This window comes from Dinoponera quadriceps, unplaced genomic scaffold (genome assembly GCF_001313825.1).
Source record: "Dinoponera quadriceps isolate SergipeBrazil2010 unplaced genomic scaffold, ASM131382v1 scaffold1782, whole genome shotgun sequence".
Lineage (NCBI taxonomy): Eukaryota > Metazoa > Arthropoda > Insecta > Hymenoptera > Formicidae > Dinoponera > Dinoponera quadriceps.
Genome location: NW_014555947.1, coordinates 1,490,375 through 1,511,527, shown reverse-complemented (window position 1 = coordinate 1,511,527; position 21,153 = coordinate 1,490,375). Strand labels below are relative to the sequence as shown.

Sequence of the window (21,153 nt, the reverse complement as noted above, 5' to 3'; positions counted from 1 at the left end):
TGTTTAATCGACGTTATAATGCGCTGGAAAGAATGGCTCTACAGTCGTACTCGAGGCGACAACAGGTGGCAATAACGAGGTAACCTTTACACCAAACGACACTTTATTTTAGCAAATTGTCTTATTGTACAAACAACAATCACAATAAAGAGATATTATGGACGAGTAAGAGAGGGAGAGAGAGACACGAGTACATAGGGAAAGTTTACAATCTGATCAATAATATGTTTCGATCAATAAATATGTTTGTGTCGAAGAACTCGTGGAACGACGAGAAATTAATTGAAAGCAAAAGTGCACGCCATGAATCGTAGCGTCATATCGACACATATGAAAACGACATTGATAAAATCGAGCTATCACGAGCAAAACTTGTAACACTAAATCGCAATATTGCTCAATCATATTGCACGTCCTCCGTGATTAAGTAATTAAGTATACATAGCAAATTGCACCACACGCTGTAGACAATATACCTGAGACACATAACGTTTTAAGTGAACCACTTCTTGCTCTCACGCGGCGAATCAAGTGTTTCTAAGTTTCTAACGCTGAAACTGCCTGATTAGATGGCCCAAGTGAAAACTCGTCATTCGAGTCAAACGCGAGCACGTGATCGTGAAATCGATCTTTCCGATGTCTCGATCTAACCTAAGGAGGCAGTTCGATGTTCACAAGTACATAGTAAATGCAATTACCGTGTCAATTTATCACAACATTTATAGACGAGAGTCGTACTGATCGGCTCGCGTTTCGCGAGTTATGCCGAGACAACGATAATAATAAACGACGAACAGGCCGGCAATTTTCCCCGAATATTTTGCAACGAAGTAATATTGTTTCGACGAATAACCGACCCGTTGGGCCGTTGAAATTTCGCTCATTCACTCTCACCGCCGAGGTCGCGATTATCGTCGGATCGTCAGCACTGACAATCGATGTCTCACGACCCCCGCAGTCGTACTTACCTCGAGAATGCAAATACGAACGTAATTTATCTGTCTTTGGACGAGGATACGATATTACACCGGCCTCTCATTAGTACTTGAAATGCTGATAAGCGACGACGAGGAAGAATATCATGAAGGTTGACACACTCGGCAAGGTGAACGAGCCGGAGTTCCAGCTGCCTGTCGGCGACCTGGAAGCAGGAACATTAAAGGGATCGATAATTGTACCCTTAACTGGGCTGTTGCGTGTCATTACGAGGTCGTAAGCACGACGCGCCGGCACCAGGATTTCCGGAAATCGATGGTAAAACGCGTCTCTCTCCCCGCAAATGCCGGGCGTCCGCGAGTCTAATTACGTGGAAACGCATTAATGCATGCTGTAAGACCCGAGATTTGTATCTACATTCAAATGCGGCCAACGACGCAACGCAGCACACGTCTCGACTATATACGTGCACGTATCGGAATTGCAAATTCTAAATAAATACGCGTCACCGTCTATATATATACGTATTGCTGCGCATTTATGTGCGGACAGATATCGAAGAGCCTTCAAATTATTTATCGGCAATATTTATCAACGTTCGGAGTAATACGAAAAAATTGCGGTCACGAAAGGAGAAAATAAATGAACGAAATATGTGATATAAAAGTATTGCCGTAAGCGAAAGAATCCTTGGAGAATTGTAAGCATTCTTAGAACCATTTCACAATCGTTTATTCGTACGTGTGTGTGCGTGCGTGTGTGTCTAATTGTATGTGTAATTCGGTCGTTGTTACATACTGATAATTTCTCTCGCAATTAACACGACATGGCAAACAGCTCCGACGTGTATCCCTTGAGTAACGGTCGTGGAGATAACAATGTGGGGATTTCTCAACTTTATTCGCATCTCACAAAAAGCTTGTAAATTAACCAAATATTATCGCTGGGCCACTTTATTAGCACGAAAATACACAGTCCCCGAGAGGAAGGAAGCGAGTTAGCTACGCGAGTCTACTTGTAACTATCACGGGAATATACACATTATGTAATGTATATCATCTAGACGTGTTGCTACGATTGTGAAATAATTTATACGAACAGAAGAGCGTTATCTTCGTCACGCCCTCGGACGACATACATATTTCCACATTAACATTGTAATCGAATCCTTCCTTGCGCATATACGTCCGTGAAAAGCGATCGATTGTACAGGATGCACGTGTAAGACAGAAAAGGAATGAGCGCAAAGAGAGGAACGAAGTAATGTACTTTTGTAGTACCATCATGTAGTATCATTAAGTTTACATGTAAAAGAAAGCGGACACCGAGTAACACAGCTCGAAAGGCTTGACAATATTACATCGCATGCGTTTACATCGTGCGTCGTTCCTATTAATCGCTGCGTCAAGGCTCGCTTGATCACGAGACGATGAAATTCTGCGCGAAATCACGCGGCGTCGGTTCCTACAAAGGGAGGGTTCTTGCAGAGAGTAATCGTTTCTCGAGAGTTAACTCTAATCGGGGCGTATCAGTTCTACAAGTGGTGAGTAGGTGTGTATCGATCCTTTTCTCTCTCGCCCCGTCGTCGACGGCTGACATTTTCCCTTCGGAAGTATCTCAGATTTTTCTGTAACGTGCGGAACACAATGAGGCGTACTGCAACCACGGGATCTCGTCCGCTGCTACTTTCGCGCGGCAACGCCGACAACGGTGAAATTACACATCGCGATTACAATCAGTAATTACAATAATGGTGTGACAATAATACTTAATATCGTATACACATTATGTGACGACATACATTAACACCAAGGTAAGCGTTTGCTAACGCTGAACGGGACGTTTCGTCCGTCCGATGCGCTTACGCGGCAAAATTGCGACAGGCGAATATTTAGCAGCGGATTGACAAACAAGCGGAAAGCAAATTAACGGACATCGGGGTAGTTTAATATCGTCGCGTCGCCGGGAATCTGAAAATGGCAATTTTAATGTTACAAGTGACACGTATGAAGGCGGGAACACACAGCTGGTTGCGAGTCAAGGAACGGTGGATGGATACGGAGCACGGCGTGACAAACGGCGGCTAACGCGGGGGAACAAGCGAAGACGAGAGAGAAATGTATTCACGAGGGGATAACCTACTGGACGCCAATGACACCGCAGGCCCAACGGCCCCCGGAATTGCCGGTTGACAACGAAAGAGTGTGATTGCCCTTGCCGAGGTCATCCTCGCCGGAGTGAACGACGAAGGATCGTCCCAGGATATTATTCGGTCCGCTCAGAGAGATGATATTGTCGGTGATATTTACTTCCGCATCCCCGTTAGGATTTGCCTGGATGTTTCCCAGATCGCCGACATGTCTGACAGTGTCTTCCGGGCCGCCATGAGTCACCTGACGGAATTATTAGTGTATTCGAGTCTCCTAACAGTACTAAATATATACCAGTAGAGGAGAAAATAGAAGAGTAGCCGAGGAATAATTGCAACAAATTTTCCATATAATCGTGACAATTAATGAAAATTATGCAGGCAGGATTAATTAATTATGACGGTCGGAGTGAAGAAATCGGAGATTAAAATAAGAAGCGTTAAATCTCTCGTGTGTTTTTTCTTTTAGAAATAAAATCCTCCGATCATTTTTAACAAGATGTTGATGCCAAAATTTATCCCGCTTTTTTATCAATTCTTCTCTTAGAAATCTAAAAATTGTTACGAGCGCATGATGATACAATTATCGGAGAGACAGTAAGACATCGAACAAAACGGCACGGACTTAAAATTGATTAATCGTATTTTAAAATAAATATTATATATACGTTTTGTTTAAAAAAACGAGACGAACTTTTGCAGCAGTCCAATACTTTTAACTTGAGAGGAAACTTTTCGTTCGAGCAAGTATTTCATTCCCGATGTCGCGATACGGTAAAAGGAACCGACTAAACTCGAATTCTGTAATGACGTGTTTTTAGACGTCAACTTGGCGGAAAAAGTGAACGACCGTTGCAGAGCACTCACGTTCTCAGGATTGAAGTGCGCCCCCGCGGATGTGCAACCGTCGGTCAGGTCTCCCTTCTCGTGCACGTGGAAGCCGTGGAGCCCCTCTGTGAGACCGTGGATCGTTCCGGTGATAGTGACGGGCCCATTCGGGACGGACTGAACGATCTTCAGGTTACCCGTGACGTTCTTCACGCTAACGTCATGTGGCGTCAGGCGAACGACCGCCACCATCTCCTAGTCGAGTCGATTCGACGCGATCAGTATGATTACACCAGCAGCAAAGTAACGTGTTATCGTAAAACGATCAAGGATTTTCTCACACGGATCCAGGTAAGATTGTTCTCGACGATAAATCGATGAAACTCGCGGCACGCGATTTTTAATTAATAACATTGAATGTTATGAGAGCTAATTATAGAACCTGAGTTCGTTAAAGCAACATGTCTCCAGGTAAAATAAGATATTCTGATATTCCGTGCGATTTTTAAGGACACACTTTCTACATATTGCATCGTTATTAGCATTACGGGCGCACATTTATTCGGGAACATCGTGTAATGGTCGTCCCAATTTGAGAGAGTCATATTGTTAATTACAGTCGACGCGCTCGTCACGATAATCACTCGTTACACAATTGTGCCAAGCTGAAAGGCCGATTGGCGATTTATTCATTACCACGAAAGTGGATTAGCACGCGACGGATTAGCAGCGTTATGTTCGAATTTTTGTACGTACCTCAGCTGTAACGACTGTTACAGCCCCCAATAGCAATATCACCATTCGACTCATCGTGTATTGGAACTGTAAAAAGAATAACAGAAAACTGACGATCGCATAAAAATTCACTGCTTAAATAACCGTGCAAGGTGAGTCACGTAAGCTTAAAAATCAATATTTCAACAGCCGGTGAAGATATCGTAAAATTCATTGATAATGGTCGAATGGAATAAAAATACGTATCAATGATAAGACACGTTCTTTTTCAAATGATTATTTTGAAATCTAAAATACTGAGAATTACTAGAGAAATTATATTTTATAATTAATACATATACATATACATTACGCACATTCATTTGCATTCGTTAATAATTTATATTATATCTTTGCTATATACTGAGATACGTAACAAGTTACATTCGCAGTAAAAATTGTGTTAAGAAAGATTCGCTGAAATTTTATGTTACTTTAACATGGTGAATGTATTAAAAGGTACACAAGTATAATGTTAAATTAACACATTCACCTTGTTAACATGTTGTACTTTCTAGCTCATATTTGTATACTTTTTAGTACATTCTCCGTATTAAATTAACACAAAATTTCAGTGCACCGTTTTTAATACAAATATTTTTTGCCGTGCGGCTCGTTTCACATACATCGCTTTTCAAAAAAAAAAAATCCTTGCTCAATTTCCGCACAGAGTGCAAAGCTACGGAAACTACATATTTCTATTTTTTTACATGATCTCATAAAAAAAGATGGATATTGTAAACGTTACTTTTGTTGAATTACAACTCGGGTGATCGAGCAATTGCTTTTCCAAATAGAATCGTAGAATCTACCGAGCGTTTCACGTCCCACATTCGCGTTAGAAGGAAAAAAGATCGGCCCTCTCTTTCTGTCCGGCCACCTGCCGTAACTCAATTTGCGCGTTTGTCTCACGTGCATGAACGCAATTTGTACAGTGCATTTGCAGCCTCTGACCGAGCGACGAGTTCACCCGACGAAGTCCATTAACGTTAACCAACGACTCGATATTAACGTGGCGCGCCGTCCCACGATAACATGCTCATACGAGCGAAGGACAAATCGATATTCCAGCGCGATATAACGTGACGCGGGTTTTTGAAGCCGAACCTCTCGTGAGATTACCGTGCGTTTCAAGAAAGCAGGCGCTCACGTAATTCATACAAAAGACGAGGCGCCCGCATGGAATGAAAAAGAGCTGTCGAAGGTGAGAAAGAGAGAAGATCAGAGAATATCAGGAGGCGAGCACTTTCACCTCGTGTGGCGTTTGCGTTATTGAGCGATATGCGAGTCGATTGCGTCTCGATCGTAGTAACACAAATGAAGCCACGCACTATTTATTTCCCCCCGTGCTGTTGCGTGCGTATCGAATATATGCGTACGCGATTTATCTCATGGTTGTCTTGAAGCTATCGGATGGCCTTCGGGATACGAACTGAAACGTCGCACACGCGCGAAATTGGTGTTTTCTCTCTCTCTCTCTCTCTATCTCTCGCGAAAGTGATCGATAAGACTCGAGTGCTCTGGATTCTCCCGTTTCACATTTCTGTCCCCTTGTATTTAATTCATCTCGACGCGTTTCTACGCTTGTTAGCATAACACGCGGAATTCCGAGCAAACGTTCTGAACCGTTATTGGCGCGTTTTCCTCTCACTTCATCATTATGGAACGCGAGCATGCAGTTATCGGAGAGTTTCTTCCTCTCAATTCCGATATAATTAGCGGGGATTCTCCTCGTATCACCTCGCGCTCACAGTTGACAAAGTGTAGAAACGCTGTGAGACACTCTTATTGGTCTTGATATATCTCTCTTGTCTCCTTATATTGCGTCGAATCTATTTTTATGAGTACACGCATTTATTAAGGGGAGCTTCTCATCGATTTCAACGTTATTAACCTCGATACATTGCCTCTCGTGAGCAATTCACGAAATGAAATAGATACCCCCGACGCGCTTATCAACTTCAATATATCTCGCATTCGTCCGTCACGTTGCGTTACCTCACGTCAATTCGACCAGCTTATTTCCATATCGTTCTGAATCCATATTTCTTAGAAATTAATATAATCCTAAAGTGTCATAGAGAGAGTCTTGAGATTTTAAGATAGTACTTAAAAAAAGAAATACACGCTATATACACAGGAAAAAATTGGTTTTAAATCAAGAATAGATATTCTCGCGTATAAATAAGAATATTATAATCTTCTTGGAAGATTTTTTGGAATTCATACCGATGAAGGCAGTTAGTTTAGTCTTGAACCTAATTCAAGATTAAAAATCTTCTATAAAAAGATTATAATATTCTTTTATATGAAAATATCTAATCTTGATTCAGGACTAATTTTTTCTGTGTACGAATGAAATTGCTCGCAATTTCCAGAACATCTCTCTTTCTCTCGATATATATTTTCGAAAAGAGGCAATCTCTATTTTCTGAAAATATGGATTTAGGGCGTGAATCGGAAGTAACGTCTGCGATTATCCTCTCGAGTATTATGTATCGACATAATAACGTTCCCGAGTCGCGATTATCGCGCTTTACTGGTATTCCGTGCGCGAATACTCGTTGGAAAGTTTATGTCGCGGCTATAGGTAGACTCGATCTAGCGGCCAGAACGACTCCGTGACTCAATTCAAGTACACACGTGTCACGGAATTTTTCCGTGACAGGCCAGATACCTCGAAAGGTGGACAGGATAGGAAAACCATGGGCGCTCGGGGAACGTGAAGAGCTTCCGCGAAATATCGATCCGAAAGGTGTTCATCTATTGCAGAACACCTGCGCGACTTCATCGATCAGCCGGCTCGTGCGTTTTAACATAAGCACGGCGAATTGACAGCGCGTTTCGCGGACACCTAGTACATACATAGGACGACACGTTTCGATTTCCATCGTGGGAACAACTTTGCGCATATGTATGGAACGTGTTCTCACTCGCTGCCTCTACGTTGTTAGATTAATCGGAACTACTTACTGCAATGGTCTGATTACGCGCGCATGTATTCCTTGAAACTTCGTACTCTCTTGTAAATTTATAGTATCATAATCTGGGCTAACCTTAAATAAAGCAAGAGAGCTCGAAAATATTGTATCACAATTTTGACGAATGATTTACTATATAGTAAGAAATTTTACGTTCACTGAAATTTTATGTTTACTGAAATTTGTAAACTTTATACAAAGAAAAAATGGTGATAATTAAACCCGTGACAATTAAACAGAAGTATCAAAGCCGAAGAACATGTACAAATTTCGGACGTCATATCAGAAATTTCGAACATCAATGTCAGCGTAATATCAGAAAGTTAACAAATCTGGGAGACGAGTAATCATCGATGGAATAATAAATTTCATGTTCTCAATGGAGACCACGGTAATCCGCGGGCGATAATACGAGCGTCCGATTCTATTCTCCCGTAATTGATCGCAAGGCTTAATCGAAAGTGCTACCTACGGGAGTCTATGAAAGTTTAATTTAACCTGTCAGCCTGAACGTAAAACCCTAAACCGCCTGGTAAACCGCGCGCAATTGCTCCACGTAATTACTGAATTTAACATTAGCATATCTACACACCGTGAGCGCGGATGATATCGACGTCGTATAGTTTGAATGCGTCACGCTCGCGGACTATTTCTGCCAACGATGTATACGGGGGGCCGGCTTTACAATGTACTTCTGCATTCCCGACAACAACGCACTATATTTAGTAACTCCGTGCTCCGAAGCTACTGCACACGATAAAATCATAATTTCCGGAAAAATCCCGCGGAAGCCGATATCGCGCTTATTTACGTATGCACGTACCGGCTGTATTTTACGCAATAAAAATATCGATTCCCGTGTGAACGACCGATAACTGCGACCCGGATTCCGCCGGCCGATAATTGAACGCGCTTACCGCACTGATCCGACTTTTCGGGATTTCTCGCGTCGAACCGGGATGTTCGTGTCGCTTTAATAAAAAAAAGAACCGAACTCGAATAATCATTTATTCGACTTTCATTTACTCGAAACTTCGAAGATGCGGTGACTTTGGCACACGAGCCGCAACCGGTAGTTTCGAGAAACGAGGAAAAAAAGAGGAGACGCCTCGTGCAAGTCTACCGCGAGAAAAATATGAAAAAAGACGATCTCGCGATTAATCGCCACGGGTGCGGCGCGGAATTCCTGACGCGAATTTCAACGCGATCGGCGGTGCGTCGAGAGAGGAGCATGCACACGAAAAGTGAAAGGGACCTACCGGGCGGGCACGATTACCGGGCACTGAATGACTGAATGACTGACTGACTGACTGCGGATGCTGGGCCCATGTTCCGCTTATATCGCTACGTGCCCCGCGTGCAGCCCCCACTCGCGGCACGGCAAATTAGTGACGAACAAGTATCTCGTAAACGATCATGCACCGACGCCGTTGCGACCGGATGACCGTCGAAGATGACGGAAGATTCTGAACCTTCCGCCGGCCCCGCGTCCCCTTTCCACCGTCTCTTTCTCCCCCGCTGCCTGCTGGCGTGATTCTGGATCCACAAATCGCGACTCACAATCGAAGAAATCGCGGGATGCCCACTTGTCGCGCGTTATCGTTTCGAGTTTCAAATCGCACGGTAGAAAATTGGCTGTTAAATTGAACACATTTAACACGAAATGAATATGTTGAAATGTAACGCAAATATTGTGTTAGAAATTCATGCAAAATTAATACGTTAATCGACACTGAAGATATATAAGATGTATTAGTTTATAACGTGATACAAACACAAAATGTTGAAATGACACAAACGCAATATGTTAAATTAACACACGGGTACGTTGAAAATTTAACATACAAATTTTAACAATAGCCGATTTTAACACAAGTATAAAATGTTTTTTACACCGAGAGAACATTGTAGTCAAAATTACTCCAAATTTTTTGATGCTGAAATATACCGAAATTATGCATGTTGTAATCTTTAATGACGTATATCATGTGTGTACACATCATTAAAGATTGCATAATACATAGTGATTTTGATAATAATTCCGATATATTGCAACATTACCAACTTCTGTAACAATTCTTATCACAATATTTTTCTCCGTGTGCAAATAAGAATGTCGGAGATGTTGATTCTTTTCGTTCCGATTGACAGCACAGAATAATTCGACCGTGTTGTAAAACAATAAAACTAATTCCCTTGATAATCGGAGTCACGATGTTCGACGGTAATTACCGTCGATAATTAGAGCGTTTATCGCTTCAATTACCATGATTTTAACTGGAATGCAAATGTCAAATGTCAAGTTGAAGATCGAGATACCGAGATCGAAAAACATCACGAGAATTAATCTTTTCACGGAATCCCGATATCATCGGAATGATTTTGATTCTTTTTTTCCTTTCCACAACGATCTCGCGATAAAAGACGTCGCAGTTTATCGTAGTAAAAGACGGAGGAAAAATTTGCGGCCAGTATGCGAACGCGGCGAGTGTGACCGCTTTAATTAATGACCGTGCAAATTCGTGACGTAGATTCGCATGTGTTTATTGACTTGGGCGTTAGTAGCTTACTTTTGATTGACGCTGACTGTTACAAGGAAGCCCAGCACAACATACGTGCCATTTAGATTAATAGGATAATAGTGAAGGATGTTAGATATTCACGAACGGTGCTCGGATCCGTTGAAGTAATCACCTGCAGTAAGTATGTCAGCTACGTACACGAACTTGTCGTCGTGAGTGCGAAATTAGCGTCGTTAGCGACGCGTTACGCCCGGCGAAGAAACCGGCGAACTTTTCGCGTGCTCTTTCGTCCGCATCGTGAGACCGGTCGATCGATCGCTACAGTTCTTATAATAAAAATCTGGATCCACAATCTCACCGTATATCTGATTTCTGGTTGGCTCTGTCATGTTTGGGTAAGTTTTCGGTTGGGATAATGCCAAAGATTGCATTCAAGCAAGAGACAAAAATCGAGACAAGTCTAGTTACATCACCCATCCTCTCTTTTATCAAACATCCTTTCTTTTATCAAATGCGAAATAAGAATACATAGTAAAAAAACAATTGTGTTAGTTTAACACAATGTGAATATGTTGACAAGTAACACAAATATTATATTAAAAATTTGTAACATTAAATAAGTAACATAAAATCTACGAAGTGTGATAAATTAAAGGTGAATTTGTGTGCCTAATATTATGATTAATTATTAATTTATTTTGGTCTGTGCACATTTTAATCATATTTGAACATTCCGCGTATTACATATGAATTTCCAGTTTTAACCCAAACATTGCGGCCACAACGATATATCTAGACTCTTATTATAGAAATTCTATCGATCGCTACACTTTAGAGACTCTTCGAGAGGGAGAGAGAAAGACATCGTACGACGCTTTATTCACCAGGAAAACATCGTTTGCGACGACTTCGTGTTACTGCTTCCGTTTCGGAATTCCCCGTTCGATAATAGCTCGACTGTGACCTTTCTAGTCGATCTAAGGTCGATTACTTCGTAATGAAAATATGTCATGGAGCGTTCAGCGACGGGTTTTTCTATTGTGAGCGATCGAAGCAATTCAAGCACGCGTTACTCGCGATTCACGATCGGAGACACATATGCTGCGATATGTTTTCGCGGACAAAGCGGGAAAATGTTAATTGTGCTAACGCGAATCTCCCGTAGGGAATATTCCTGAGTCGAAATTTTTATCCTATTTTCAACCTGAAAATATTATTTAATGTTTACTTTAATACTTCGAAGCCTATATGAACCTCGTTTAACTCAATTTAATCTCCCCAACTGAAATTGTAGCTCTACTTTCGATCTCAATATTCCATGTAAGGCCTACTTAAATACTTTGAAGTTTGTAACAACTTTTTTTATTCTATTTCACCTACAACTTTTATTTAAAACCTGTTAATTCTACTTGGATGGTTCGCTGTTCTAATTGCGTTATACTTCTAAATTCTTCCTAACTTTTTGTAATATAAGTAAACCAAATATAAGTAAATAAAAATTCTGTTTTTTTATACTTTTGAATTCTGTTACAATTAATTAAAATAGTAATAAACATAGAAATTTAAATAGATATCTATATATCTATGTACAAAAAGGAACCTGGAGGCACTTGGGCACGCAACAATACTGTCAATGGAAAATATTTCAATATTATTATGTACATGACATCTATGTAAGAAAGTATTATCATAAAATGTAAAATTATTTCCTCGAATAACCAATAATGAAAATATTATCTTAATAAGATTAGAAGAACAAATTAGATTCAGACGGCTCGGAAGATTTTATAGGAAGGTTTTTTGCTGAGGTTTTCTTTAGAACCTCAAGTAGCATTTTGTGCGTTTTCTGCTATTTAGGGACGCTAAGGTGAGACTAAAGTTTCCGTATAAATTAAATTTACATTGACCTTCCAGAACCTGACTAAATGTTAGAAAATTCGGACCGAAAGTAAATGTAAAATGTAAATGTAAGATTTCAATTCGGATTCGCGCGTGCGAATAAGGAAGGGAGCAGTCGTCGTTATTTTAACTGCGGCGGTGGATTCCAGCTCGCGCGCGATTCTCAGATACGACGACGTAAAACACGACGGACCGCGTCTCCGACCGGCTCGTTTAACGCGCCGACAATTAACAGCGCTGGTATCACGTGTATGCGCGTGTATGGTAATCGATTGACCGGCGAGTCCGCTTTATAATGCCGTGAATCGGCGGAAATTCCTACGCACGCCCTGCGGCCAGTCGCGTTATCACGTAGGACGGCTGAGGTCAAAGCCGACACCTAGGTGATAGCATACGGTACGTTCGTTATCGCGTAATTATCGTGCTGAAAATGAACGGGAAAGAGGGATAAGGTGAGCGAGTGAGAGGAAGGGAGGGGGATTCGCGGGGTTATTATCAGAAATAATTCGCCGGCCACCTCTTTCCCCTTTCCTCGACGGAACCCATTATAACTGACGCAAACCTTCCTCGGTCGCCGCGGTCGAATCTCTTCGCTTCATCGTTATTATTAAGCGACGTGGCGGTGTCGTCGCAATACCGGAGCCATCGCGGAAATTGTTTATCGATGCTATTATATTTCCAGAGATTTTTTTCCTCTCTCCATCTCCATTTGACCGTTATTCGCGTGGTAAAAGACGCTCTGTTCCTGTGTTAAAATCGGTTCTTGTTAAAAATCTCGTATTAAATTCTCAACACGGCCGCTAATGTGATCGTGTTATTTGAAGATTTTATGTTGAATTGACACTCAACATTCTTTTACGTTGAAGTAACACAACTTTATGTATAAGTATAGTTTTGACATAAATATTATGTAGTTTAATTTTTCCTCGGTAACATCGGTCAAATGAACATATTTTATATGTTAAATGTCACATAGAGATGTCGCTGTCTTCTACCCTCTGCCGGCATAAGTGACGTTGCGTCAGATCATGCTGCACATGTGAATTATGAGATCATATTTTGCAAAACAATGAGAAGTATGCTTCTTGCAACCAACGGTAACATGTTATACTTAGCACTAGAGTTGCTATATCGTGGGACGCGGGATATTAATACCACGTACGCATAATATATTCGTGTAATCGAAAAAATGTAAGAATAACATTTTCTTTCTCTCACTTCTTAACATATTTACTTAAATCAACGCAAAGATCTAGATGGGCCGTTCGGACCATGCATGTTAAATTCAACACGACATTTTTTACACTGTGCAATGTAATACCTCGGTTCGTGGACTTTGCGCGATCACCCTCGCGAGGCGTTGCCATCGGACGGTCAATTAAAACGAATTTGTCGACCCGTTACACCCGTAACGTCCGGCTGTCCTCTCCTCTATCGACGGAGGTCGCACGAAGATCGGACGATCGAGGTGTATTTTTCGAGCGAATCGAACGAGGATTGACGGACGTTTATGTCGCGAGGTGGGGATAATTATGCCTCGGGTTGAAGTCGCCTTTGTACGCCTGGATCCTCTTTATAAAGGAAACCGGATATTGCATTTGCGGGGCTGCGATTGGCGGCCCGGGTACGCAGCAACGTTTCGCACAATTGGGACTTTGTAATTATTGTTTCCGGCTAAATGCGTATATAGAGGTAAAATTTAATTAACGGCGCATCCGTGATCTGCGAAAAACTACGGGAAATGTCGCTCGGTGCCAGCCAGAATGCGCGAGCCGCGAGAGGAACCGGGGATTCGGAATCGTAGCTTTAGCAGAAACGCAATATTTGATTAAAATCAAATGCAACATTTGATTAAAATCAAATTGATAATTAACGGCGATTTTTCTTACCGCACGCATTCAGCCTTAATGTTTTATTGTATTATCACTAACTCTTCATTAATTTGCCATGGTAGTAATGCAAGATCCAATTTACATAGAGTACGTTCTGAAACAAAATTAAGATGAAAATTTGATACATGATTTTAAAAGTGTAAATAGCACTGAGCTTCTTCACAATCGTTCAAGAAATCAAGCATGGTCCATTTCTTTTTCTTTAAAGGTATTCATTGGCGAGCTTAACCTGTAAGGAATAAGTAAAAACTAATCGCAATTGTTCAAATTTTTGTGTTGAATATTTAACGTATCCATGTATTAATTTAACACATTTTGTTTATATTATTTCAATATATTTTGCGTTGACTCGATATTCAATACATATAAGTATTGAAATGATATGTTTTTACGCTTACGGTGCCGATTGCCGTATTAATTTTATGTTCATTTCTCACATAACATATATGTTACTTTTCAACGTATTCATTTTATCTGAAATAAACACAAAAATTTGTGTGGCCCGTTTGGGATGTGTGTGAAACGCGTCAAATTCAAGGCGAAATTCTCCGCTGTGTACATTTTCCCCGAGTCAAAACGAGAACGACAACAGCAACAACAAGAAGAAAGCTGCGCTCGACGACTCAATGTGGCGTGAGTAACATCTTGCGAAGCCAATAATGACACTATTACATAATAAGCACTATTATCCCCGTGTTTCGCGATGCGACGTAAACGTCCATCAATCTGCCGTGCCGCGGCTCACTCGAAAACACACGGCCGACTCGCTCGGATTTTCGCTGCAATAACAGTAATCCTCTCGTAGGCCGTGCGCGCGCGAGTCTATCTTGCCGACGCCTCGTAAAAACGGTCTGAAAAATCCGGCCCGATACTCGCGCTATTACACGGGGGGAGGCTTATCCCCCCGGGGGCATTATGATTGATGTAATATAATGCCTGCGAAATTGATCGGAAATTGCGCGCGCGCATATTCACACGCAATCGTTCAACAATTACAACCAGTTTTGATCTCTCGGAAATAGCGGAGAGCGAAGAGCGGAGGCGCGCGCGTAAGGGATATTCGCGTAAGGGCGTGCGCCGCCGGCCCTCACGGGCGTGATACGCTGCGAAATAAAAGAAGCCATGTGGGCTTCTTGTAATACGTCGACGTCGAACGTTAATGTAGCTGTCGCTCACAGGTGAACGGCGCGCGCTAGACAAGTCGCGGATTGAAAAATAAGACGAAGCCCCGCGCTCCCGACGCGAAGATTACGATGCTATTTTTCCTTCCCTTTCCTCTTGTTTTTTTTCTTCTTTTATCGTGTCGATCGAACGGCGAGGAAAAAGCGTTTTCCGAGGCGGCCTATCCCGTCCGCAGAACAGCGAGGTGAACGCTGTGTGAACGGGGATATTTTAATTCGCCAAGTTCCGATTTCAGAGGGGGAGAAAGGGGAAAGAAGCAGCGGTGTTTCGTCGGAATGCACGCGAAGCCCCTCTTATCGCCGGGAACGATCGCGTTACACGGCGCATGTAACGCGTATAATGCCGCTCAACAATGTGAGCGTGTGTTTCACATAATAAATAAATCAACGAGGTAATCGCCGCGCACCTTTGCACGTGCGCGCCTCGCGTTCCCCGGCGCTTGCCTCTCTCGCTCGCAAATCCGATATTCACCGCTACGAAATGCGAGTAATTGAATAGCATTGTGAGAAATGTCACAAGTTTGCGAACAAGCGGCTGTAGCGAAACCTTTCGCGCGAAGAAGCGTGCGATTGTCGCGCATTCGGCCAGCATTGTTCGTGCGATACGATTTAAATCGCGCGATCGGCGGCTCATTGAGAAATCAATCGAGCGAAGTGCACAAATTTATAATTAAGCTTAACCCTTTCGTGCCCCGGAGAAATTTCAGTCTGTTACGAGTGAAATTAAAATTAGTATTGTTATATGGGTTCTCGAGAGGTCGCTGATTACAATTTTAAAATTATAGTTGCCGAATTCGAGATATTAAAGAAGACGGATACTAAGGGAGAAATTTCGTCATATTTGGGTATAAATTGCTTATACAGGGTTTTCGAGGTCGATTGCAGCCAGTGCTTCGCATGAAGTTCTTCGACTCGAATAAACTGAGCCCATGATTCAATTTAGCCACACTTTTTCATTTACGAATAAATACTGATATAAAAGGGGTTATTAAAATTAAAGCACATTGGCTTTTTCGATCGTAAAGTCCATATCTTCCTCTCACCAATGAACTATTATCACTCATTGCCTTCATAATTATATTTTCATTTTTCTGGTGAAGACGAACTATTTTATTAATAATCGTATTCAAACTATATGTTTCGCAATTTTTTATTAGTAATAAGTAATCCCCCTTATTAATTCGAACCGCTAGTTTATTATTATATGTTGATATTTGCGAAACTTATGATTTTTTTTGTAATCGGTACATATACGGTACATATATATCGGAGGCACGAAAAGGTTAAGTCGATGTATCCAAAAAGTGTGACGATAATATGATAAAATGCATACGAAACGGAATAAAAGGAGGTTTGAAGTTCGCTCGAGTTTTAGATTATTCGACCTTCTTTCTCCGTTCGCCCATTCTTATCTCACGTAAAGCACCTTTTAAGAAAAACCAATGAGCTGCGGTAAGAAAGCGCTACTTACAGCGCTACTGCGCATTTCAATATAACTCGTCCGAGCGATATATAAAAAATCCGCGAGAACGGTGTTTAATTTAATCGCAGAAGACGCCGATGTTGCGCGCATTTATAAAATTGCGCATGAAATCACGAGCGCGTAATTACATCGCATCGGTATGCATTATTAATACACGCTCGCGATATCAGCCGTATTTGATATCTTCGTGGAAACAGCCGCGGGGAATGTAAATAAGCACGCTCTCGTCGGAGGCGCTCCGTGCACGCTCCGAAAATAATCGATCTTCGCGGATTTTGCCATGGAAAATTCCAAAAGCGCGCGGAAATAGGACGCAATTCGTCGATTGCGCTAATTGGACCGGCTGTCGCTGCGAGAAAACGGATCGCGAATATTTCACAATCGCGAATAATTTCATCCTTCCTCGTGGATAATTATTTTTTTTCCAACTCAAAAATGCGCATGGTAATCAAGACGCGACATGCAAGCGTGCATTTCAACGCGTAATTATCTTCGCGAGGAAAATCATTCAACGATGAATCATATAACGACGCTTCAAATTTCCTTATCGATAAATCTCCCCTCCCTTTAAGATCCCCCTCCCTCGGACTTGCTTTATACACTTATACTTGTTTTATAGTAAGAATATAAATGTGCGAGATGTGTAACATCGCCGTGACGACCGGTTCAACTTTTCGACGCGGCAATTTGTGAAGAAAATGATTTTTCCCTCTCTCTCTCTCGAACTTTCTCTCTTACCTGACAAAGGCTGCTACTCCCGGAGTTTCCACGTGACCGAGGCTCGTGCTTCGCGGACAGCTGCGGGCGTGACACTGCTTTTCCTCGATATTGCCTCGCACTGTGAGACGCACTATTGACGCCCACTCGCGTGGATCGCGCGACTTAAAGCGCCGAGCATCGACTGCGTCTTACAACGACGACGAGCAAACTTGGAGAATCGAGAGCTCGAAAGAGAAACGCCGATTCGCGCGAGGCAGCCGCGAGGAGAACCGTTCTCTCTCTCTCTCTCTCTCTTTCTCACTCTATCTCTCTCTCTCTCTCTGTTACTCTCTCTTTCTCTTGTTCCTCTATCTCTTTCTCGCCGCTTCGCTTCCTCCTTACCGGCGTTATCGCGATTACGCGAGACGCGACTTTGCGCTGAATCCTTTTAGAGATCTGCCGCTCTCGAGATGCACCGTGTACCCGCGATCGGTCGTCGACCTCGCGGAGTCCCCTCTCGGAGGGTTCACGGAGGACCTCGACCTTCGCTCTGCTGCTGGCGACAACGTTTGTGAAAAATGTTCCGCTGAAAATGTCTCGCCGATCGCTCGGTTCCGGCCGACCTGTGGGAAAACGACGAGGTGCGTCTTCGTTATCTGTTTGCAAAACGACACGCAACAATGATCAGAGAAAGAGGAATTTTCCTTTGAGGAGCGCGGATAATACTCAAGGTTTCCGATTATTTTTTTCTTTTTTAATGCGAAGGTAAACGCAATTTTTTACGAGTCTCAAGCAAATTAAGAAATTACATTACGACTCGTAATGAATCACGCGCGTGGTTTTAATTTCGACACGAAATGCTCTCTGAAAAATCCCCCTTCTTTTATTAAATCTGGAATAATGTAATAATTCATTAGACCGCAGACATTAGACATTAGAAATTGTTTCTCTCGTACGAGGTATTTTTTTATAATCTCTCAATATATGTGAATGTACATAAATAATGTGTAACAATGACGTGATATACCGATATGACACGTAGCGTTCCTTCCGGATGAACAGGTCAGAGGTCAATTAACAAGATGGACAGCCAGAGCGGGAAAAGGCGTGACAAACGTGCGCGTGGACGGTAGCACTGGCGAGAAGAAACTGAAACCTAGAAAGCAACGGTGACACTCGCTTTCCTTAGACGACCACAGCCCGCTCGTATATACTTACGTGTATGCCTCGTAGTCGTATCTCCCCCTCCTGAAGCATTAGTCATATTATAGCATCAAGGTTTTACAGGCCTTGTGCATTAGTTTATAGCCAGGCTACACTTCGATCGAAACGCGGTACTCTATGATACCACGCCAAGATTTTTTCATTCGAGAGAACGACATAATTTCGCAAAAAAAACCGGAAGAGGATACATCACATGAGCGTTGCGATAATTTTTCTCACGATTTTAAAATCTACTTTTCAAATTTCTCGGATCAGATTTTACTCAATAAATAGAACGACAGCTGACTCTGATTTCAGACTTTTCACTATGCAGTGAATTTTTCATTCTGAGGATCGTGAATGAATATCTTCGCTCGAAACTGAAGAGTGAATCTGATGTGTTCCACCGTCACAGAAATAAATTCATTCCGATCGATTGAAATATTCACTCGTATGGAGTGAGAATTCACTCTAGGCTCGAGTGAAACATTCACTCTTGCACTGTTAGAAAAATATTAAATTTAATGATTTGATTGTGAAGTGTTTTTACATAACTAAGTTGAAATTAATGGCCAAATTAATGTTACATTTAATAACACATAGTTGTGAAAAGATAATCTGAATCCACTTTTCACAATGATATAACAATTTAGAATATGAAATTTAGTAAGTGAAGTATCAGTGAAATGCATCACAATTGATATATTTCATTAGTATTCACAACTAATGTTTTATATATCCTTATTAAATCTTATGTCATACATATATTATTACATATACATATATTACATATACATATATTAACAATCATACTATGCATTATTAAATATTAGAACAACTATCATGTTATAATATATCATAAGTGAATATGAAAACTAAGTGACAAATTATGTAATATAAGACGGGAAAAAATATTAAATTTTACATTTGTTCTTTAATTTTATAATAAATATGAATTGAATGAAATTTATGAATATCATAAATTTTAATATAACATTCTTAAATTTACTAATAGAAACATGTTATTATTTTTAAGAATTTTTTACGATCTCATTATACGAACATCGTGCGATTTCGAGAGCGGCAGTATTTGTACTATCGCTTCGTGTGAAAATATTGCCACTTTTTACCAATTTTGAATGAGATTTCCCTGCACGAAACTTAGAGAGTAAATTATCGCAAAAAATCCCTCATAAATCTCGAAGGTATCTACGATCCCTTTCACCTCTTCTAGCTTCTTCTCATGCTCCTTAATCCGATAATTCACATTCTAAGCCCGTAATTAAATATCCAAATCCCCCTTAATCCGACAATCAAATATCCATAAAGTCTCGAATTCGTCCGAACATGAGAAATCGCTCAGAAATTCTCCAAGCGCCTGCGTCTTCGTGCACGAAAGAGATCTGATAAAAAACTCGGGACCCTCTCCTGAATGGATACACGAGCTGGTCGGCAGAGTCGAGCCGGAGACTGACATTGCTCGACGATCGATTCAAAACGGTGACGATAATTAGGCTCGTCAATGACAAGCACGATGATTGACAAGGTCCTGTTGCGCAAGAATCCCTGTCCATCAACGTGAAACACTCAGCCGCGCCGGTGCCGCGACTCCTTTCATTGACACACTCGCGCGGCGCGGCAAAACGCGCTGAAGCCGGCAATGGCGTAGGGAGACGTCACACGGCGTCATGAAACCGCCAAAGTTACGACGCACCTCCGTACTCCGCCGCCTTGACCCTGGATTTCTCTCTTCTTTTTTTCTTCCCCTTTTCTGCAAAGATAAAGATTACCTTATACGCTTTCATGACTCCCTCTCCGCTCCTTCCCCTCGGCTTCGCCGATAGTCCGATGACTTCGAGAGTGAGTCTTCACCTCGCGGCTGCGAATGATGACTACGCTACTTGCCGCGCGACACAAGCGAATATTACTGTGTGCTGCACAGCCTATTATTTTCCGTACGGACTGGAGACCCGTACGAATTACATATTACTTGTACCATTAAGTCTCGATAAAATGTGCACTTTTATAAGTTCATCGCGACCGAAACCGTGAGTGATTGCGTTTATTTCTGACACTACCGAGAAATCTACACGAATAGCGTTCCCCTCCTCAGTAGCATCTGCGGATGCCCGCATTTCTCGAGATTTATCGACTGAGATATCGACGGTTAATGGTCTATTAATTTCTTCATCCATTACTCATCTGCATGCTAATCAACCTATTTTGCGGAATTAATTGGTCTTTAAATATCAATGAAATCACACTTCACGTCGACGTTATCCGTTCTTATATCGTTTTTCACGTTTAACTCGTTTCGCAACCACCGGATTGTCGTCGGCTCGGTAAATTGCTTCACCGAGAGCCATTAAAATGTCACGTGAGTGCACTGAGATGCATAATAATAATGTATATAATATCTTATTAAAACTTGTCTTCCGAATCGAAATTTTGGCTCTACATTGAACCTTTAATTCTACAATACAATAAAAATGAATGAACTAAAATAGCAAAATAAGTTCTATTCCAATAATACCATTTATTCCTATTTTGATCATGATGAGCTTAAATTTCCATTTTCGCTGCTTTTAACGTAGAAATAGGTTGTC

The 21,153-nt window shown here is 41.6% G+C and overlaps 1 protein-coding gene across 3 annotated transcripts; it reads right to left on the bottom strand.

Annotated features, from left to right (window-relative positions):
* Window positions 1-85: 85 nt before the first annotated feature.
* Window positions 86-18,485, bottom strand: LOC106746089 (superoxide dismutase [Cu-Zn], chloroplastic-like). Of its 3 annotated transcripts, none has more exons than XM_014622288.1 (6): window positions 18,372-18,485; window positions 17,384-17,967; window positions 4,670-4,735; window positions 3,953-4,168; window positions 3,079-3,329; window positions 86-1,141 (listed from the first exon to the last, which is right to left on the bottom strand). In XM_014622288.1, the coding sequence occupies exons 3-6, from the start codon at window positions 4,721-4,723 to the stop codon at window positions 1,039-1,041; spliced, it is 624 nt and encodes a 207-aa protein (XP_014477774.1). In that variant the 5' UTR covers window positions 4,724-4,735; window positions 17,384-17,967; window positions 18,372-18,485; the 3' UTR covers window positions 86-1,038. The 3 variants fall into 3 exon arrangements, with proteins under 3 accessions (XP_014477774.1, XP_014477773.1, XP_014477775.1); XM_014622287.1 differs by lacking the exons at window positions 17,384-17,967; window positions 18,372-18,485 and adding an exon at window positions 8,928-8,994 and having other exon boundaries at window positions 86-651; window positions 969-1,141; XM_014622289.1 differs by lacking the exons at window positions 86-1,141; window positions 17,384-17,967; window positions 18,372-18,485 and adding exons at window positions 1,647-2,563; window positions 8,928-8,994.
* Between the last annotated feature and the right edge of the window lie 2,668 nt (window positions 18,486-21,153).

Bases quoted from the DNA above. Each gene is read 5' to 3' on its own strand.
- LOC106746089 (XM_014622288.1), bottom strand. From the start codon at position 4,723: ATGAGTCGAATGGTGATATTGCTATTGGGGGCTGTAACAGTCGTTACA. The intron at 4,169-4,669 runs GTACGTACAAAA...CGACTCGACTAG, and splicing joins TAACAGTCGTTACAGCTGAG to GAGATGGTGGCGGTCGTTCG. The intron at 3,330-3,952 runs GTGAGTGCTCTG...TAATTCCGTCAG, and splicing joins CGCACTTCAATCCTGAGAAC to GTGACTCATGGCGGCCCGGA.